This window comes from Scyliorhinus torazame, chromosome 7, assembly GCF_047496885.1.
Source record: "Scyliorhinus torazame isolate Kashiwa2021f chromosome 7, sScyTor2.1, whole genome shotgun sequence".
In the NCBI taxonomy this organism is placed as follows: Eukaryota; Metazoa; Chordata; class Chondrichthyes; order Carcharhiniformes; family Scyliorhinidae; genus Scyliorhinus; species Scyliorhinus torazame.
Genome location: NC_092713.1, coordinates 195,537,483 through 195,560,429, shown reverse-complemented (window position 1 = coordinate 195,560,429; position 22,947 = coordinate 195,537,483). Strand labels below are relative to the sequence as shown.

The window sequence follows — 22,947 nt, the reverse complement described above, 5'->3', positions numbered from 1 at the left end:
TGGGGTTCTCTAAACCCTGGCCCATAATAAATTGGGGGCTCGTTCAGGATAAAAGTCTATCTATTGGATTGGCTTAGTGAACTTAAAGACAGTGAGGGGTGAGCATATTGCGGTTGCTTATCATGTGTGGTATTCTATTTTAAGTGGGGAGTGTGTTGTGGACAATGGCTCTTTCAGAGGCTCTGAAGTTTTTGGGGGTGGAGACGGTCACAAGCAGTACCTTACGGACAGAGACTAAAAGCAGACTGTTAGATTTGGCAAAAACATTGCAGTTAACATAACCTGGCAAAATACGAAAAGATGAGGTAATTATGGTGGTGGCTAAGCATTTAAAGTTGCCTGAGATACAGTTTGACTCATTGGAAATGGCAAAAATTCAGTTAAAACTTAAATAAATGGAACATGAGAAAGAATTAAAGCAGCTTGAATACGAAAGGGAGGAAAAAGAAAGAGAGCGAGAGGAAAAAGAAAATGAGAGAGAAGAAAGGAGAAAAGAAAGAATAGCCCGAGCAGAACAAAAAGAAAGAGAAAGGGAGGTACAGATCAGGAAAAAAGATAAAGAGAGAGTTTGAACTTCAGAAAATGGCCATGAAACATGACAGTCAGTAAAAATTGGCAGATGTAAAGGGAAATGTACAGTTGGATAATAGTGATGAGGATAGCGAGAAAGAGCGTCATAGTCGAAGGCTTGGTGGGGATCTATTTAAATATGTGCAAGCATTGCCAAGGTTTGACGAGAAGCAGGTGGAAGCCTTTTTCATTTCATTTGAGAAGGGAGCTAAACAAATGAAATGGCCACAGGGCATGTGGGTATTACTGATTCCAACAAAGCTGATAGGTAGGGCTAGTGAAGTGTTTGCATCACTACCGGAGGAGGTATCTGGGACATATGAGGAGGTGAAAAAATCCATCTTAGGTGCATCTGAACTGGTGCCTGAAGCCGACAGATGAAGGTTTAGAAATTTAAGGAAAGAATTTGGTCAAAGATACATGGAGTTTGAAAGGATCAAACAGAGTAATTTTGAAAGGGGAATAAGGGCTTTGAAAATAGACCTAACGATTGAAGCTCTCAGAGAAATTATACTTTTGGAGGAATTTAAAAATTCAATTCCTGATGTAGTGAGAACTCATAGAATTTACAGTGCAGAAGGATGTTATTCGGCCCATCGAGTCTTTACCGGCCCTTGGAAAGAGCACCCCACTCAGGCACACACCTCCTCCACCGCATCCCCTTCAGCCAGTAACCCCAATTAAACTTTTTTGGACACTAAGGGCAATTTAGCATAGCCAATCCACCTAATCCGCACATCTTTGGACAGTGGGAGGACCCGGAGGAAACCCACACACACACGGGGAGAAAGTGCAGACTCCACACAGGCAGTGACCCAAGTCAGGAATTGAACATGGGGCCTGTAGCTGTGAAGCAACTGTGCTAACTACTATGCTACCGTGCTGCCTAATTCATGTGGAAGAGCAGAGGTTTAAAACTGCGAGATTAGCAGCAGAAATGGCAGATGATTATGAATTAGTTCATAAAACAAAGCTTGGTTTCCGACATCAGTCTCAGCCTGTGAGGGATAGAAACTGGAGAGATGAGAAATACTCAAATGGTAAAGGTAAAGGTGATTTGATGGGAGATAATCAGGAGAGTGTACCTCAGATTAAAAAAGAAATCCAGGACGGTGGAAAAGAAATGAAAAGTTTCAAATGTTTTCACTTTAATAAACGAGGCCATGTAAAGTCACAGTATTGGTGATTGAAGAAAAGCACTGGGAAGGCTGATGTGGTAAAACAGGATAGAACAGTGGGGTTTGTTAAAGTGGTAAAGGAAAGCCCAAGTGAAGTGAAGGAGGTGCAAAAGATTGTACAGCCTGATCAAGAGGTGATTGATAAGAAGGTGCCAGATCTCTTTAAAGAATTTACTTGCGTGGGTAAAGTTTACTCATGTGTATCAGGAGGAGGAGGTAAAGAAGTCACAATTTTAAGAGATACGGGAGCTAGTCAATCTTTAATGGTAAGAGATGAGGAGTTACGTAGTTTGGGAAGAATGTTGCCAAAAAAGGTGGTAATATGTGGAATTCAGGGTGAGAGGAGAAGTGTTCAATTATAGAAGGTAAGGTTGGAAAGTCCAGTGAAGAGTGGTGAAGTGGTAATAGGAGTAATAGAGAAACTATCTTGTCCAGGAATACAGTTTATCTTGGGTAACGATATAACCGGATCGCAGGTGGGAATGATGTCTACTGTGGTTGCTAAGCCAATGGAAAATCAGACAACTGAAATGTTGAAGGGCGAATATCCTGGGATTTTTCCGGATTATGTAGTAACAAGGTCACAAAGTCACAGCTAAAGACAAGAGGAGAAATCAAAGAGTGAAGGTGAAGTTGAAGTGCAACTATCAGAAACGATTTTTGATCAAATGGTTGAAAAAGAACAAAAACAGGTGGAGGATGAGGCGGATATTTTTAGTTCAGGAAAATTGGCGGAGTTACAACAGAAAGATGTAGAAATAAAACGGATGTATCAGAAAGCATACACAGAAGAGGAATCTGTGTATACCAGAGTGTTATTACCGTAAAAGTAATGTCTTGATGAGAAAATGGAAACCTTTACATATGCAGGCGGATGAAAAGTGGGCAGAAGTTCATCAAGTAGTATTGCCGGTAGGGTATAGAAAGGAGATGTTGCGAGTTGCACATGAGGTACCAGTGGGAGGTAATTTGGGAATAAGGAAAACTCAAGCTAAAATCCAAAAACATTTTTATTGGCCTGGACTACATAAAGATGTAGTTACATTTGAGGAACCTTTTACAAGGGTCCTAATTGATTGCGTAGGACCGCTTCCTAAAACAAAAAGTGGGAATCAATATCTTTTGACTATAATGGATGTGTCTACTAGGTTTCCAGAGGCCATTCCGTGATGTAATATTACAGCTAAAAAGATTGTGGAGGAATTACTTAAATTCTTTACTATATATGGACTACCCACAGAAATACAATCAGATCAAGAATCAAATTTTACCTCCAGGTTATTCAAAGAAGTTATGGATAGCTAAGGAATAAAACAATTTATGTCAACTGCGTACCATGCAGAATTGCAGGGAGTGTTAGAAAGGTGGCATCAGACATTAAAGACAATGTTGAGGGCTTATTGTCAAGATTATCTAGAGGATTGGGATAAAGGAATTCCATTCGTACTGTTTGCAATTAGGGATGCACCTAGTGAGTCAACCAAATTTAGTCCTTTTGAACTAATTTTTGGTCATGAGGTAAGAGGACCACTTAAATTGATTAAGGAAAAATTGGTGAGTGAGAAATCGGAAATGACATTATTAGATTAGTTGTCAAATTTTAGGGAACGATTAAATAGAGCAGGTGAATTGGCTCGACAACATTTAAAGGTTGCACAAGTTGTGATGAAACGGGTAGCGGACAAGAAACCCAAAGTTCGTAGTTTTGCCTGTGGAGATAAAGTTTTAGTATTGTTACAAGTGGCAGGTGCACCTTTACAAACTAGGTTTTGTGGACCTTATCAGATTAAAAGGAAATTAATTGAGGTGAATTATGTGGTAAAAACGCCAGATAGAAGGAAAACTCACCGACTGTGTCATGTGAATCTGCTTAAAAGGTACTTTGAAAGGGAAGATGAAAAGGAGGAGGTTTTAATGATTCTAACTCAAAGTGACAAACCAAATCCAGATGACTGTGAATTTGACATACCTCAAATTAAATCAGAAAACGAGGATGTTCTTAAAAATTGGGATAAATTGTTGCGTTACCTTCCAGAGGAAAAACAAACTGACCTGAACGCGTTATTGATATCACATGGGCAAGTTTGTAGAGATAAATTGGGAAGTACTAAAATGGCTATACATGATGTGGATGTGGGAAATTCTGTTCCAATTAAACAACATCCATACAGACTTAACCCTTTAAAATTGGCACAGGTTAACAAAGAGATTGAGAGTATACTTAAAAATGGCATAATTGAAGTAGGTTGCAGCCAATGGAGCTCACCCATAATGATGGTACCAAAACCAGACAGTACCCAATGGTTGTGTGTGGACTATAGAAAGGTTAATGCAGTCACAGGAACGGACTCTTATCCTAGCCCATGTTTGGAGGATTGCATTGAGAAAGTGGGACAATCAGCTTTTATTTCCAAATTGAATTTACTTAAAGGTTACTGGCAGGTACCTTTATCCGAAAGGGCAAAGGAGATTTCAGCTTTTGTGACTCCAGATGTTATATACCAATTCAAAGTTATGCCATTTGGCGTGAAAAACGCCCCAGCCACATTTCAACGGTTAACTAACAAAGTCGTTTCAGGATTACCCCATTGTGCAGCATACATCGACAATCTGGTAATTTGCAGCCAGACATGGAAAGAACATTTAAAACATCTGATGGAGTTATTCGATCGACTTCAGGAAGTGGGTTTGGTGATAAACCTAGCCAAAAGTGAATTTGGAAAAGTCCAAGTCACTTTCCTTGGCCATACAGTCGGACAAGGTAAATGGTCACACAGGATGTGAAACCAACAGTTATTGAGGAGTTTTCAATACCCTCAAGATGAACGGAAATAATGCGATTTCTTGGCATGAGTGGATTTGATCGAACATCTGTGAAAATGTTTTGTAGCATGATTGCTCCACTGATGGACTTGCTGAAGAAACGTCAAAAATGTCTGTGGACAGTGGACTTTCAACAGGCTTTTGACTGCCTGAAAGCTGTGATAACCAATGCTCCTGTGTTGGAGAATGACAAGGGACTCTGTGATCAGATTGAACGAAAGTATTTGACTTTAAAGAGACATGCCGAGGTGTAGAGAAATGGATGGATCGTGCAGAGACCTTCTCATTTAAAGAGACTGTCAATCGAGAAGGACTTCAGTCGGAGGAAGAAAAACGAAAAAAAATGGACTATCTTATTATACCTGTTTGCATGAGTTTTTTGAACCGAAAAGGTATATTTACTGTGTGCATTTCTTAAAGGATAGTGCAAAGGTTAAAAATGAAACCATCTTGAAGTTGATGGTTTATTTTTTTTTCTTAGGGGGGGATGTCATGAGAATGTCGCTTTAAGAAATGTTTGGCTGCTCATATTACTGCAGGGATGTCAGAGTGTGGGTGGAGCTGGGCTGTCTGTCAGCTTTTTACTTTTGTTTTAGGCTGTTTGCTGCAGGGTGTGTTTTAGATTTGTTTTCAGTGCTGGAGCTGAAGCCAGACAAAGTAGGTGTACTGTTGATCTCTCTGCCATGAAAAGATTATCTCTTGATCATTTGGTGAATTCAGAATTATAAATGTTTTCAGTAGTGAATGTAAACCTGATGTGCTTCTGTTAAAAGGTGTTTCTTTTGTCTTCTCGATGTTGTTTGGGAAGTTATTAAGGATTACTTAATGTTGTATTCCTTGGGGGTTGTATTTGAATTTATGGTTACTAAGATGATCACTGTATGTTATATAAAGGTTAACTTGAGTTCATAGAATAAACATTGTTTTGCTTTAAAAAAATACTTTTCCATTTCTGCTGTACCACACCTGTAGAGTGGACCGTGTGCTCCCCATACCACAATCTATTAAAAGTTGTAGGTCAGGTGAACTCCATGATACACTTTGGGGTTCTCTAAACCCTGGCCCATAACAATACATAAACGATTTGGAGGAAAATGGAGCTGGTCTTATTAGTAAGGTCGCAGATGACACCAAGGTTGGTGGAGTGGCAGATAGTGTTGAGGATTGTCAGAGTATACAGCAGGCCATAGATGGGTTGGAGACTTGCGCAGAGAAATGGCAAATAGAATTTAATCTGGATAAATGTGAGGTAATGCATTTTGATAGGTTTAACATAGAGGGAAAATATACAAAATATACAGTGAATGGCAAAACTCTGAGGAATATAGAAAGTCAGCGAGATCTGGGCATACAGGTCCGCAGATCTTTGAAAGGGGCAACACAAGTGGACCAGGTAGTCAAGAAAGCATATGGAATGCTTGCCTTCATTGAGTATGAAAACTGAGTATGGCAATGAGTATGAAAACTGGCACATCGTGCTACAGTTGTATAAAACCTTGGTAAGGCCGCACTTGGAATATTGCGCACAATTCTGGTTGCCACACTACCAGAAGTATGTGGATGCTTTGGAGAGAGTGCAGAGGAGGTTTACCAGGATGTTGCCTGGTCTGGAGGGTGTTAGCTATGTGGAGAGGCTGAATAGACTCGGACTGTTTTCATTCGAACAATGGAAATTGAGGTGCAACTGATAGAGGTTTACAAGATTATGAGGGGCATGGATAGAGTGGATGGGCAGGCACTCTTTCCCAGGGTGGAGGGGTCAGTCTAGGGGGCAAAGGTTTAAGGTCCGTGGGGCAAAGTTTAGAGGAGGTGTGCGAGGCAGATTTTTTACACAGAAGACGGTGTGTGCCTGGAACGCGCTGCCAGGGGAGGTTGTGGAAGCAGATACATTAATGCCATTCAAAGGCATCTCGACAAACACATGGATAGGATGGATATTGAGGGATATGTCACAAGGAAGTACTGAGGATTTTGGCCAAGGGTGGTATCATGACCAATACAGGCTTGGAGGGCCGAAGGGCCTGTTCCGGTACTGTAATGTTCTTTGTTCTTTGGCACTTGGGGCACCGTGCATTTCACTGGTCTCCATGTTATAAAAAAGGATATAGAGGCACACTAAACGATGCCAAAAAAGAGTTACAAAACTGAGAATACCTATCAGGAAACAATGAAAACGCTGCGGCTCTATTTCTATGAAGGAAAGAGTGGGCTGAGGGCTGGAGGTCTTTAAGGTGATAAAAGGATTCAATAAGGTAGACATAGAACAATAGAGAGTGCTTGAATGTGGAACTCACTACCACAAGGAGTAGTTGAGGAAAAGAGCATGGATGCATTTATGGGAAGCTAGATAAATATCTGAGAGAAAAGGGAACAGAAGATTATACTGCTCGGGTTACATAAGGGATGGGAGAGAATCATAGACTTCACAGTGCAGAAGGAGGACATTCAGCCCATCGAGTCTGCACCTGCCCTTGGAAAGAGCACCCTACTTAAGTCCACGCTTCCACTCCATCCCCGTAACCCAGCAACCCCACCTAACCGTTGGACATGAAGGGGCAATTTAGCATAGTCAATCCACCTAACCTGCATACCTTTGGACTGTGGGAGGAAACCGGAGCACTCGGAGGAAACCCACGCACACACGGGGAGGACGTGCAAGCTTCACACAGACAGTCATCAGAGGCCGGAAGTGAACCTCGACCCTGTAGCTGTGAGGCAGCAGTGCTAACCACAGTGTTACGAGGACTTGAGTGGTGTTTAAATGCAGCCTTGGACCAGTAGCACCAAATGGCCTGATTCTGTTGCACACGTTCTGTGTAAATGGGAAGGAGAGAACACTGGTAGAAGGTTACCACTGCTTGTTTTCTCCATCTTATTGTCCCCTAACCCTCTCCCATGCAAAGGGAATCATATCCTTCGCTTGATCACCGATCATAGAATCCGTACAGTGCAGAAGGAGGTTATTCAGCCCATCAAGACTGCACTGACTCTTCGAAAGAGCACTCTACCCAGGTCCACTCCCCCACGCACGCTGCCCTATCCCCGCAAACTAATCTGCGCATCCCTGGACACTAAGGGGCAATTTAAAATGCTTAGTCTACCTAACCTACACATTTTGGTCTGTGCGAGCTAATTCCACACCGACAGTCACCCAAGGTTGGAATTGAACCCGGGTCCTTGGCTCTGTGAGGCAGCAGCACTAACCACTGTGCTGCCCCTGCTCAGGTAGCTGCACTGGAGTGCTCAGCTAAGTAGTAAACTGGACCTGCTTTATCAAGCTGTGCTGTTAGTGCCAGAAAACCACTCACCGCAATCATTATTATTGCAGAATTCCCAAAATAGTACAGCTCTTCCGAATCATTAAGCAGCCTGGTTACCACTCAGCTAGCTGCAACTAACTGGAATTTAACAGGCTCTAAGTGGATACCTTGGACCACCCCTTAAGCATAAATAACACTGCAAAAAGTCATTGAACAAATTATAAAGGCTAAGACCAATTTTCTTCTGTCCAATTTGTTGCAGCCTTTCTCTGATTCTAGCTCATAATGACCTGCTTCTCTTTATTTCTGTGTGGGCCACAATCTCAAATAATGCCTTGGCTTATGGTGCTTGCTGTAACGCTGTGTGGAGCAATGGCACTGTACCTACAGTCTTCTTCATGGTTAAGGGGAGAATTTCAATCATCCCCACTGTTGGGAAATGCCCAGTGGAAGGGCAGGCACCTCCACACTGCATTTGGCGATAAACAGTAGGAACAAGAGGTCTATCTTAACAGGCTCTGGGTTCTTTTCCTTACTGTATGCCAGCTGGAACTTTCTTGTATCGCAATAGCATTCTCCTTCCCAAGTTATCTCGAGTAGGAGGGTATTGAATCCTGCTTGGTCACCACCTCAAGGTGGCTACCAAGGGCGGGATTCTCCAGTCCCCAGCCACATGCCATTCGCTGTCGGCGAGATTCTCTCTTCCCGCTGCTTGTCAATGGGATTGCCCATTGAAGCCATTCCAAGTCACCAGGAAACCCACGGGTCGGTGTGCACTGCCTGCAGGAAAAGACAATCCCAAAAGCCAGGAAATTCCAGTCCAAGACTGCCAAGGGTGACAACTGAAGGGAAAAGAGGCTGGGAAAGGGCCTCAGTCTGTTTGATTTGGTCAGCCTTTCAGTCCTTTATTAATTCATCCTCACAAGGAGGGGCAAAGAATCTTTGGCACTATGCTGGCACAGCTCACTGATCTCCAGCTGCTATGATGAATGCCACATAGAATCTGGAGCATAGAAACAGGCCATTCAGCCCAGCCATTCTATGGAATTCTCCAGCCGCTGGGATTCTCTTTTCCCGCAGGCAGTGAGCTCCCAGCGGCATGGGGTGGCTTCAATGGGCAATCCCACTGGAAGAGAGAATCCCGCTGCCAGCAAACGACCGCTGCCGAGAAACGCGGGGCTGGTGGACCAGTGAATCCCACCCCATATTTACAGCCCCTTGTTCCAGACTGACCCACAGCAATTCATATTCACAGCAAGCTGCAGTTCACTGAGTACCAATAGCCGTCTTTCTATTAATGTACCAGCAGTGGTCAGCTGAGACAATAATACCTCAGAAATTGAATTGGGGCATTCTCAATCCATGTGCCAGAACACCTCAGAACGAAACATGTCCGATGTATATTATTTGTGCAGCATTGTACTGTCTGTAACCAAAATACTGGAATGTTTAATGTTCTAGTTACTGCATTGAAGTACCTCAGAGTGCATCTTGATCTCTGTAGAGAATGTGAATAGCTTTGCACTTCCATATTATGACAAGTAGAAATGTTTTGTAATGTTTCTTTCAGATATTCTATGAATAAAGTATATTTTTGAGAAAAAATGTCTTAATTTGTGTGCGGCTATTACTGCAGACAACAATGCATGAACTCGCAGTACTCCTGAATTTATTTGCTTGATGAAAATCGTTGTCAACTTGGTAGGGCTGCATTACCACTAACAGGAGCAGAATCACATGGAGAAGGCCTAATTTTTTAGATCTCCGGATTTTTCTGTTTGTTAAAAGGGTCTCACTGGATAACCAGCAGTGTCACGTATCTCGCCGGCTGTCCTGCCCACCAGATTGCCTCGGTCAGGTGCTCCCTTAATTTGGGGGAGGCCCTTTCACTGTATGCTTCAGCTCACAAAACCTACCACTGCATGGCTGAACAATTGCATCAATATAGTGTTGAGCGTACGGCCACACAAACGTCTCGCTACAGAAACAATGAACAATTAGTTAAGGAACAGATTGTAATCTACCCACTGATGGCACTTATGTTATCGTCAACACGAAAGGATACACTGCCCCGGGGAGCTTTTGATATTGCTTGCAGGAGGTGACGTCGTGTTCATTCTCTCTGCATTTGGAAACTCTGTCATCAATTCCCCTTGAAAATCTTCTCGCCGCTCATACTCCTTCCCCCGGTAGATGAACACCTTGTTCTGTTATTGAAGACAAAAGGAGACATGTGAAAAATGAAAATGAAAATCTCTTATTGTCACAAGTAGGCTTCAAATGAAGTTACTGTGAAAAGCCCCTAGTCGCCACATTCCGCCGCCTGTTCAGAGAGGCTGGTACGGGAATTGAACTGTTTGGCCTGCTTGGTCTGCTTTAAAAGCCAGCTCTTTAGCCCTGTGCTAAACCAGCCCCTAATTAGCCTGTCTTATTGCCCGTAGGTTGTGTGAAATATGTTTAATCAGTCTCAGTCTCAGTCCAGTTCCCGGTGGACAGTAGTCCCAGCATCAAAGAAGTCCTAATTCCGCATTTACCACCATTAACGTTAACAATCGCGCTCAGGATGGCTGAGGTGGAAATTGGAAAAACGTCCCATTCGCACAATGAAATAAATAAACTTACATTTGTATAACATCTTTCAGATTAAAATATAAAGCTAGTCTTAATAATGGTGACCATGAAACCATCATCAATTATTGTTCAAAAACCCACCTGGTTCACTAATGTCCTTTAGGGAAGGAAATCTTCCATCTTTACCTGGTCTGGCCTACACATGACTCCAGATACACAGCAAAACTGCTCTCTGATATGGCCTAGAAAACCACTCAGTTCAAAGGCAATTAGGGCCAGGCAACAACTGCTGGCCCAGCCAGCGACACACACATCCCATAAATGAATAAAGGGGAAAACAATTGCAGTATTCCACCAAATTTTAAGCAACATTTTTAAGATTGATAAGGCGAGACAATAAAAGCCTATTTCCTTTGGTGAATGAATCCTCTACTAAATTGCCTCAGCCTTTTCTTGCTCCAGCGGAAGCATTCCAGCATCTCAAATCTATGCTAAACCATGGCATTCCATCTCTGGCACCATCCTGGTGAATTCATGCTGGTTGTCCTCTGTGGCTTTAATGGCCTTTGTAAATTCAGATACCAAAAATTAGGTGAAAGCAAAATACTTCAGATGCTGGAAACCTGAAATAAAAACAGAAAATGCTGGATAAACTCAGCAGGTCTGGGAGTGTAGGTGGAGAAACAGTTTCATATACCTCTTCTGCAGAACTGAAAATGGATTGAAGTGTGATTAATTACGTATTTGGAGAGGAGATGGGGCAGAATGGGAAGTCTATCACTGATTTTCCATTCTGCCCCAACCCTCTCCAAGTATATAATTCATCACATTTCTAGCCCTTTACAGTTCCGCAGAAAAGTCATACGAGTCAAAATATTAACTCTGTTTCTCTGTCCACAGATGCTGCCAGGCCTGCTGAGAATGATCCTGCATTTTCTAGTTTTATTGCTAAAAAATAGGTGTCTATTCTAACTGCATACTAACCATTGCCAGCATTTGTGGTATTATCATAACTATCAGCATTACAAGGGTTAATGTAGTACCATGAATAGCCACTAGAGGGAGCCGCAGATACCACTATATAAAGCAGTGAAGGAGTGCATGCAGGAGATAGCTAGTGAAGGTCATCAGAGCAGTTAGTGTGAGAAGGTTAGATTATAGTTACACCAGTTGATGTGTTAGGCAGGTCGGTTCGGTGTGGACTGCACTTGATGCAGCGATGCGAGAAACAGACTCTAACACCGCAGAAGATCCAACACGGTTTTATTGAACGATAGAACTAACATACATATTTAACTGTGGGTTGACACTATACTGAACTGACTGGAGACCTTGCACTAGCCTGACCAGACTTACTAGCTACCGCATGGTGTTTGCACTGTGCTACTCGTGGACTCTGACTGTCTCAGTGGCTGGGTCCAGAGAGAGCGGGAAACCTTGTACCCTCTGGCTTTATAGTGGTGGTGTCCTGTCTGGTGATTGGTTGCACTGTGCTGTGTGCTTACTGGTCATCCTGTGTCTCAATCACTGCCTGTCTGCGCTTCATTATATACATGCGTGGATATTATGACACCAGTTAGTGAGATTAGCAGTAGGTGAGTGTAGTTAGATGTTATTAATCAATTCTGTATTCTACAAGGACTAAGTGTCGAAACCCAGTTTAGTAGTGTAAATAAAATCATAGCTTTCTTTAAGTAAAAGCTATACTGTGTTCTTTGTGGAACACTATGCAATCCATCTTAAATAAGTAACACAAAGAACACCACAGCATTCTTTCACTGCTCCTGTACTGCGTGGAGAAAGCATTTAAATAAGTGGCAAAAATCAACAGTAAACAGATCTAATTTACATTAAGTACCTGCTGTGTGTAAATAATAAAACACAGTAATTAGTTACCAATTAATTTCAGATCACACTCATTCAACAGCTAATTAATACTAGACCACGAGTGATTTGATTAGTTTTAAATGCAAATTACAACTAATTTTGCATAAACGACTCAGGAATTGGAAGCACAATTTCAACATTTGCGGATGACACCAAATCGGTGGAACGTGGTTAATACTGGGGCAGGGCGGGGGGGGGGGGGGGGGGGGGGGGGGGGAGGGGCAGTGGAATGTGGTTAATACTGGGGAGGGGGGGTCTAATAAAATACAGGACGATAGTAATACACTTGCACAATAGACATGCATTTAGTAAATGAACTTCAGTAATGGTAAGTGGAGATAATACCGTTTTGGTGGAAAGAATAAGCAGGTCACATACTTCTTGAAAAATTAATATTTAATTGGGATAGGTGAAGAGTGGTATCTCGGATTACAGCCTTACAGATCATTAAAAGTAGAGCTGCGGGTTTATAAGGTTGTAAGAGAAGCTAGCACAGTGCTGGCATTCAGATCTAGATCGACAAGATAAGACAAGTATTAAACTTGGGCACAATCGTGGCTCAATTACATTTGGAGCACAGTGATCTGTTCAGGTATTTGCAAAATTTAAAAAATATATAGAGACACTGGGGAAGGTGCAAAGAAGGTTTTGCTGAATGATTCAAGAACTGAGAGGCCACACCTAGCAAGAAAGAGTAAACAGGCTGGAGTTCTTTTCCCAAGAGATAAAGTGAGAGCATGATCTGCTAGTGACCTTAAAGATTCTAGGAGGTTTTAAAAGGGAAAATGTAGGCAACATGGCAAAATTTAATGATTGCGATAGAAGCTTCACTCTCCAGCTGGCGAACCAGCAGGAGTCCACCTTGCCATTTTGTGGAAGGTTGGCTTTATTAAGTACCCATCAGTCACTTCACAGGCCTCTGTTGGACCTTCTCCAGGATTAACAGATCTCCATTGCCATTGCCGACACTGGGAGCGGCGCCTGAGGCCACTCACTAGAGGCTCAGGATCATCGAGGAACCTCAATCCACAGGTGAATGAAAGCGGAATGGGGATCACACGGTGGGGGTCAAGCGAAGGAGGCAGGCAGGGGCAGGAAGGTGGCTTTCTGTGGCCCCCACTCCCTTCTCCATGCGGGTCTCACGATCAATTACTGAGCGTCTTTTAATGACATATCCACGCCAGGAAGTCAGGTTCACTCTTTGGGCTTCTCATGTGGCAACGCCCTCACCCAGCACTGGTTGAAAACCAGTGGCAGTGGAATAAGCCTCATAAGTGGGCATCAGTTTCCCGCTTCAGGGCCTCAACTGGCTCTTGTGTGGGAAGGCCATTTTGAGCCTTCCCACACTTACATAATGGGGCAGAGGCAGGAAAGTTGGTCCCTGCACGGCACCCTCTCATCTTATTACATGCCCCCTATCTCTTGGGTGGGATGGGGGACGCGGAGCATTAAATCCCACCCCAAATTTCCAATTGCAGCTGAGACCTGAACCAAGGGAACATAAATATAACAAAGTTCCTCAGAGGGAATTCAGAGGGAACCTATTTACCCGAGAGCAATTAGAATGTGGAACCCGCTTACACAGAGAGTCGCTGAGGTGGATATTGGGGGGGTTTTCAAGGGGAATCTGGATAAGCACATGGGAGAAAATGGAACAAAGGATATATTTATGGGTTAGATGAAGAGGGGTAGGAGGAGAACTGATCTGTTGGCCAATTGATCTGTTACTGTGCTGAAAATATTTTATATTTCACACTTTGTGTTCCCCGATAATAAAATCCAAGGCGCTGCCATGAGTCATTCATCTCAAACTGGCAGCTGCATTTACCTACATAAGCAGTGGCTACACTTCAAAAGTGATTTAAAATGTCACTAACAGAATGTGGAGAGAGATTAGGAAAAATGCCCTGACAAATGGGTCTGTTGGTGCATGGAACACTTTGCAATGGGAGTGGTTGAGGTACAGCAATCCCCGATTTGCATTAAAATGGCAGTCCTGATTATGTGTTCAAGGCTGTAGTGTTTCATGATTCCACAGCTTTCTGACATGGAGGCAATTGAGCAAAACTAACGGATAATTAGAGCATTGACTTGGTGTGCACCGTTCTGTTCTCTGTACTATCATAAGCATAGAGGCACAGAAGGAGGTGCAAATGAAAATTAAAAAGGATGATACCAGAACTAAAAAGTTAGGCAAAGGACTATTGCTTGGTTTTCATCCTGACGTCTGTTATCATAAAATGCTTTGAGCGGCTAATCATGAGACGGATCAACGCCAGCCTCCCAGACGGTCTCGATCCATTGCAGTTTGGCTATCGCCCCAACTGACCCACAGCAGATGCTCTCTCTCTGGCCCGACAATCAATACTCGAACACCTCAACAACAAGGACACCTACGTCAGACTGCTGTTCATACACTGCAGCTCTGCCGTCAACACCATTATTCCGACATGACTAATAACCAAACTCTGCAATCTTCGACTTGATCCCTCCCTGTGCAGCTGGCTCCTTGACTTCCTTACTAACAGACCGCAATCTGTCAGGATAGGTAACAGCACCTCCTCTACTATAATCCTCAACACCGGAGCCCCGCAAGGATGTGTGCTCAGTCCTCTGCTGTACTCCCTATACACACACGACTGTGTGGCAAGATTGTACTCCAACTTGATCTATAAATTTGCAGATGATACGACTGTGGTGGGTCGTACCTCAAAGAACGATGAATCCGAGTCCAGAAGGGAGATCGATAACTTGGTTGCATGATGTACCAAAAACAACCTCTTGCTAAATGTTGGAAAGACCAGGGATCTGATCATCGACTTCAGGAAGCGTAGCATAACACACACCCCTGTCTACATCAATGGCTCCAAAGTGGAGATGGTCGGTAGCTTTGGAATCATAGAATTTACAATGCTGAAGGAGGCCATTCGGCCCATCCAGTCTGCACCGGCACTTGGAAAGAGCACCCTACCTAAGCCCACGCTTCCACCCTATCCCCGTAACCAACCTAACCTTTTTGGACACTAAGGGCAATTTAGCATGGCCAATCCACCTAACCTGCAGCTCTTTGGACTGTGGGAGGAAACTGGAGCACCCGGAGGAAACCCACGCAAACACGGAGAGAACATACAGGATCTGCACAGACAGTGACCCAAGCCGGGAATTGAACCTGGGACCCTGGAGCTATGAAGTAACTGTGCTAACCACTGTGCTACCGTGCTGCCCTATACATTCCTGGGGGGGTCACCATCATCAACAGTCTGTCCTGGTCCACTCACGTTGATGCAACAATCAAGAAAACCCAACAACGTCTCTATTTCCTACAGAAGCTAAAGAAATTCGGCAAGTCTGCATTGACTCTCGCAAACTTCTACAGATGTGTCATAGAGAGCATCCTATCTGGCTGCATTACAGCTTGGTATGGCAACTGCTCGGCCCAAGATCACAAGAAACTGCAGAGTGTGGTGAACTCAGCCCAACGCATCACACAAGCTTGCCACCCTCCCATTGATTCTGTCTATACCTTCCGCTGCCTCAGGAAGGCAGACAGCATTGTCAGAGACCCCTCCCACCCAGGTTTTGCCTTCTTCCAGACCCTTCCATCAGGCAGAAGATACAGAAGTCTGAAGACCCGCACATCCAGACATAGGAACAGCTTCTTCCCAATGGCTACGAGACTCCTTAACGACTCGCCCTCGGACTGATCTGTTCTCTGTAAGAACACTATTCACAATGCCCTATGCTGCTCTCCAATCACTATTTGTTGATGCACTATTTGTCAAGGTACTCGGTCAATTATTCTTTTGTCTACTATGTACGTATTGTGTTCCTCCCTTGGCCGCAGAAAAATACTTTCCACTGTACTTCAGTACATGTGACAATCAATAGCAATCATCATCATCCTTGAAATGGGAACCGGAAGTTGGGAAAATTTCATCAGGTGGGGGCTGGAAGCAGGCCAGTTGACCAAGGAAGACGTTCAGCCATAGGGGCAGCCAGATGTTGAGACCAGCTGTTTAAAAGGGCCACATTGGTGCTGTGGCATTTTGTCCCAGTGAAAATAAAAGCAGAAAAACTTTCCATCCCTCACACATTGTTCACGCCCCATCCATGAACCGTATGCCCCCTCCCATCGTCAAAGGCCCCCATGTCAATGTATGTCCCTCCCCCCCATTCCCCATGGCCTTCATGCTCCTTATGCCAAGCTTTGGCATGTCTCCTGACCCATTATACACTGTATAGAACCAATTCAAAATGCTTTTTAAAAAATTAATTAATTTGCAACTTTCCACTATGTTAAAAATAAGTCCTTTTACTACAGGATCTTAAAAGTGTCAATCGATCAGACCCCAATAGCTGAAACTATGAGCACTTGAAACTTCTTAACCTTATATAAATAAATATTGTAAGACTGAAAGCAAAGCTCAGAGAGCTAAAGATGTCAGTAAGACAATATTTTCTCTGGGGCTTGGGTTTCTTAGTTCTCTAATAGATGTCTGGACTTTCAGCCAAGAATTCTGAATGAAGCTTGGTTCCGAGCCTCAAAATCCATTAGTCTGTTGAAAGAGCTTCCTACTGTCACTCCATCTGAGATTAACCAATTTGCCACAGGAGAGCAGTCATGTTTGTATGACTCAGTTCCATACCAGCCACTACAAATACTAAATGATTCTTTGGGGAGCCCTGTTGCTTGGACTATTGAGAGTCTTTGTAAAAATAGATTCTAACTGACATGCAGAACAATGTGCAGTCTCAATATACAAAACGACAACATCACCTAAACCCACTGTTGGATTGAACGCTCTCTCGTGAGCTAACTTTATGAAAGTATTGCAATTATATATTTACTTTTCCAGTTAAAGTATGAATTACAGTTACATGCATTGTTTGATTCGAAGGCCAAAGTTAATTTATTTGAGGTTTTTACCGAGGAATGCCATTTAACATCATAATAAAATGGGACGTACGTTAAAAAACTGATTCAATTGCATTTGCTCTGCATTGCAATATGTCAGCTCTTTGTTGTGGATCCTGGTCGACATAATGAAGTGAAAGATTCACCTTCAGAACATATGCTTTGGGATTGACAAGTCTCCCAGTCACCTTGACAACAATGATGCTTCTTCGTGCTGCTTTCTTGAAGGAACGTCACATAATGTGAGCATATGGTTTCACCAGCTTTCTGTCCAGCCTCTGGGGAACCAATGTTGACACAAAGACAACATGATGTCTTCTGTTGTATTTCTGGCCTTCCCAATGGGCTGAACTTGATTGTTTTGTCAGCATGATCAGGTCATAATGTAAATGGCATGTATTTGTTGTCAGCCGAGGCACACTGGCCTCTAGTTCTGAAGGTTTTCTGTTTAAGCCCCACTACAGAAACTGGAGTGTATAAATCTAAAACCCTCGTGTAGCAATGGGGGCAATGCTATTGTTCTGGTGAGATTAAATCAATGTCCTGGTCCCCTCAGGTGAGTGGGATATATCGCAGGACACTATTTTGAAGAAAAGGAGGGGAGTTCTCCCCCATGTCCTGGCCAATGTTTATACCTCAACAACAATAAAACACATTTGGCAGGATTTCCCCACCCCCGCAGCGTGTTTGCTGGCAGCAGAGGCGGCTCTCCATTGATAGCTGGTGGGATCTTCCTGGTCCACTAATGTCCACAGTGATTTGTGTGGCTGCCAGGGAGCCCACTGCTGGAGGGGTCACCTTTGACGGTACCTGAAAATCCTGCCGATGGGAAGGTCCGGAAAATCCCCCCCATTATCTGCCCGGCATTACTATGTTGTTTCTGGGAGCTTCCTTTGCGCAAATTGGCTGCCATGTTTTCTACATGGCAGCGACTACACTTCAGTCGTGTTTCATTGGCCTGCAAAGTATTTTGGGACATCCTGAAGTCATAAAAGGCACGATATAAACGCAACTCTTTTTCATGTGGCCTGAGTACCAACGAACTAATAAAATGTGGGGCAAAGTGGACCACTCCAGTTTGTATCTGTATTCTTCTCCACAAGACGACAGGTGTTCCTCACCTGATGTGATGTGTCACAAACAAAGTAAAATCCCTGAAATCATGGGTCTGCAGGCTCTGATACAGGACTAATGCATATAAATAAAGAAGCAATGTACATTTATATCATGGCCTGATTTTTCTCTAGGTGGCGTCTCGCTTACCGCCATCCAAAGAGTTGGCAGGAAACATATCCCTGTTGACTCCGAGTGCCCCAAACTATTTCATGCTCGGAGGAGCTGTAATTAGCTATAGGCAGGGTTTCCACTCCTCACTCTGGAGGAAGTCTCACCTTTGCCAATCTAATTGGTGGCCAACTCTCTAGTCTCTTCAGCAACAGCGTTGCAGTGGACTGAAGAAGAAATGTGGAAAAGCCAAAGTTCGGGTACCTGAGGCCCAAGTAGGTTCAAGGAGTCCCAGAGCGGGGATGGTAGGGAAGACCAGGGGCGTCATTCTCCGCCGGCGGGAGTCTCCGTTTTGCCGGCGCCCGGGGGTTTCCCGACGGCGTGGGGCTGCCCCACAATGGGAAACCCCATTGACCGGCCGGTGTTACGGAGACTCCCGCCGGCCGGTCGGGGCAGAAATGTGGCGGGGCGGGTAGGAGAATTTTGCCCCAGAAGACCAGGGGAATGCAAAGGGGGTGATCAGGGTCTTGGAGAAAAGGCCTTTGGGAGGGGGTCAGTTCAGAGGCCACAAACCTTAAGGGAGAGCACCTGAGTTCCGAAGGATGCTTCGGTGGGAAGTGCCACCACCACCTTTCCCGTCCGGGATATAGCTTTGTTCTTTGTCAGGCTTCCCCCCACAGATGTTCGATCCACCTGTCAGCCTAAAATTTAGGGCAAGGGCGAGATTCCCATCAGAGACCTTGCATGCCTCAGAGTAAAATTGATATGATTGTGGAAGGTGGTATCCAGGAGGGAATCCTGTCACTTTCATTTTGTGCTCCCCCTTCCACATAAAATGCAATTTGTGGACCATATAATTCTGGTCCTTGACTTTCACAATGTCTCAAAGAGCGTCATAATTTCAAGCTATGTAAGTGGTAGTGCAGGCAAAGTGACAGCCAGAACTGTGCAAAGCAAGGTCCCACAAGCAGCAATGGCAGTAAGTGGCAAGATCATCTGTTTTTAGTGATGTCGCTTGAGTGATAAATGTTGGCTATGAATTCAGGAGAATTTTGAAATTTGAAATGTTGACTTTTGAAATGTTGCATTTTGAAATTTGAAATGTTGAATTTTGAAATGCTGAATTCGAGGGGATTTTGTTCTTCCCTAAAAGGTGAAATCTTTTATATTCACAGGAGGGCAGATAGATCTCAGTTAAATATCTCATCAAAAATACGGGGGTGGGGGGAATTCTCCGACCCGACGCTCGGCAGGGGAGGCGCGAATCACGCGACGCCGGTCCGGCGACCGGAGAATCGATGGCAATGGCGCCGGTATGGTCGGCACGGCGCTGGTCGGGGGCCACTCAATGAGACCCACCCCGGCGATTCTCCGCTCTCGACAGGTCGAATGCCCGCCGAGTCCCACTGGCGCCGTTCACGTGTGGTCCTACACGGAAGGACCTCGGCGTTCATGCTGTGGGGGCCGTCTTGGTGTGGGAGAGGGGGGATCTGGCTCCAGAGGGGGCCTCCATGGTGGCCTGGCCGTGATCGGGGCCCACCTATCGGCGGGCGGGCTTATTCCGGGGGGGGGGGTCTATGTTCCTCCGCGCTGGGCCCCCCCATGTCGCCCGGGCGCCGGCGCCTGTAGACAACCCACGCGCATGTGTGAAAGCGCGCCGGCCGTGGCACGAACTGTGATGGCGCCCGTATCGGCAGCTGGAGTTGCGTGAGGCACTCCAGTGCCATGCTGGCCCGCTATCCGGTGCAGGATCGCTGATCCTAGGGGCCAGATGACGCAGTTGTAAAATGCTCCGGCATTTACAACGGCGTCAACACTTAGCCCAGGATCGGAGAATCCCGCCCGGGGCCTCTGATAGTGCAGCATTCTTTTAGCACTGCTCCAAAGCAAGCGTTGGCTTAAACTGTGCTCAAGTGTCTTGCATTGGTATTTAAATAGCCTTCTGACCTATGAAAGACTGGTTCCAACAGAACCAAAACTGTAACGTAAGTTAATGTAAAATCGATGGGAATGGAAATTCCCAAAGCGTGCCCCTTGCGAGCGCTACTTCTGGTCAGGAAATTCCAGTTGGCGAATCAGCCCAGAGATATCTCTTTCTTGCTTCAGCCAAGTTCTTCAATCTTGTCTAGGAAAGATTAACTGTAACTGACCATTTCCATAGTATGTCTGGAGATTGAACGGTACACCTGATTAGTGCAATGGACGAGCCAGATAAAAAGGGGATGGCACAGTAGCAGAGTGGGGGCAGCATGTTAGCACAGTGGCTAGCAATGTAGCTTCACAGCTCCAGGGTCCCAGGTTCGATTCCCGGCTTGGGTCACTGTCTGTCCGGAGTCTCCACGTTCTCGCCGTGTCTGCGTGGGTTTTCTCCGGGTGCTCTGGTTTTCTCCCACAGTTCAAAGATGTGCAGGTTAGGTGGACTGGCCATGCTAAATTGCCCTTAGTACCCAAAATGTTACATGGGGTTACTGGGTTACGGGGATAGGGTGGGCTTAAGTAGGGTGCTCTTTTCAAGGACCAGTGCAGACTCGATGGGTCAAACGGCCTCCTTCTGCACTCTAAATTCTATGAATTCTAAATACTGTGGCTACAAGAGCAGGTCAAAGGCTGGGAATTCTGCAGTCAGTAGCCCACTTCCTGACTCTCCAAAGCCTGTCCACCATCCACAATGCACAAATGAGGAGTGTGATGGAATACTCCCCAATTGCCTTGATGAGTTCAGCTCCAACAATACTCAAGAAGCTCACCACCATCCTTTTTTAAAAATTATATACAAGATGTGGGTGCTGCTGGCTGGGCCAGCATTTATTTCCTATTCCTAGTTGCCCTTGAAAAGTGGTGGTGAGCTGCTTTGTCCTGGATGGTGTGTACCATTTACAAGATGTCCTCACCAAGTCACCTTTGACGGTACCTTCCAAACCCACAACCACTACCAACTCGAAGATCAAGGGCACAATACACATGGGAACACCACCACCTGGAGGTTCCCTCCAAGTCACTCACCATCCTGATTTGGAAATATAGAATCATTGAATCATACAGTGAGTTTGCGCATTCTGCCCTTGTCTGCGTGGGTTTCACCCCCACAACCCAAAGAAGTGCAGGTTAGGTGGATTGGCCTTGCTAAATTGCCCCTAAATTGAAAAAAAATAATTGGGTAATCTAAATTCATTAAAAAATAGAATCATACAGTGCAGAAGGAGGCCATTTGGCCCACCGAGTCTGCACAGCCCTTGGAAAGAGCACCCTACTTGAGCCCATGCCTCCACCCTATCCCCGTAACCATGTAACCCTAATAAGGGGCAATTTAGCATGGCCAATCCACCTACCCTCCACATCTTTGGACTGTGGGAGGAAACCGGAGTACCCAGAGGAAACCCACGCAGAAACCGGGAGAAAGTGCAAACGCCACACAATCACCGGAGGCCAGAATTGAACCCGGGTCCCTGGAGCTATGAGGCAGCAGTGCCAACCACTGTGCCACCGTTCCTTCAACGTCACTGGATTAAAATCTTGGAACACCCTCCCGAACAGCACTGTGGGTGTACCTACATCACATGGACTGCAGCGGTTCAAGCACCACCACCTTCTCAAAGGCAATTAGGAATGACAATGACTGCTTGCCTAACCAACAACACCCACATCTCATGAATTAATAGACAAAAGAACACAAATTCCAGAAAGAGTCTAGATTGACATTTGAGTGCCATAACGAGGTAAAAACTTCCCAAAGGCCACACTTGCGGATGAGGTATTAAAGTAAAGCTCAGAGTATCTGTTCCGAATGTGGCTCTCATTAGAGTGATGTGTCCTGGCCAACATTCTGGCCTCTTGACAACATGACACAAAATTGGAGATTCATTTATTTACTGCTTTTGGGACCTCATTGAGCTCTGGCTGGCTGTCATGTTTGTTTTCAAAGCAACAATGACTGTTCTTCAGAAGTAGTCCTTTGCAATGAAGTGTTTTCAAACATTCTGAGAACATTGTACTGTGTTGCAGAAATGTGAATTTTCCCGGTTTGTTACCAATGTCATTCACGATGGGAATGATCGGACCAAAATGTATTGGAAAAAGAAGTGTCGCTGACGGCGTTCACTGTTATTTATTCGGAAATTGGACACGTGTGTACAAATGTACAGCAGAAGCCAAAGATATGTAAGTTGCATCCATCCTGTGCCACTCTGAAGTGAAGTGAACTATTGCCAGTCCTGGGGCGTCATTCTCCGCCGGCGGGAGTCTCCGTTCTGCCGGCGCTCGGGGGTTTCCCGACGGCGTGGGGCTGCCCCACAATGGGAAACCCCATTAACCGGCCGGTGTTACGGAGACTCCCGCCGGCCGGTCGGCGCAGAAATGTGGCGGGGCGGGTAGGAGAATTTCGCCCCAGGTCTTTGACTCTTAACACGCCTGCAATGCTCTTAGCTGAATGTCCTGGGGGTCTCAATATGGGTCCAGCTGAATTGTTCTAGCAGAAAGCCAGCATAGACATGGGGCAACATTTTCCGTTATCGGCGCAAAG

At 44.9% G+C, this 22,947-nt stretch overlaps 1 protein-coding gene across 1 annotated transcript in view; it reads right to left on the bottom strand.

Moving 5' to 3' along the window:
* Nucleotides 1-22,947, bottom strand: part of LOC140426764 (dedicator of cytokinesis protein 2-like) — a 1,003,703-nt gene that overhangs the window by 52,110 nt on the left and 928,646 nt on the right. The window contains exon 41 of the mRNA XM_072511919.1: nucleotides 9,897-10,038. Coding sequence (XP_072368020.1) covers nucleotides 9,897-10,038 — 142 coding nt within the window. The remainder of the gene's footprint in view (nucleotides 1-9,896; nucleotides 10,039-22,947) is intronic.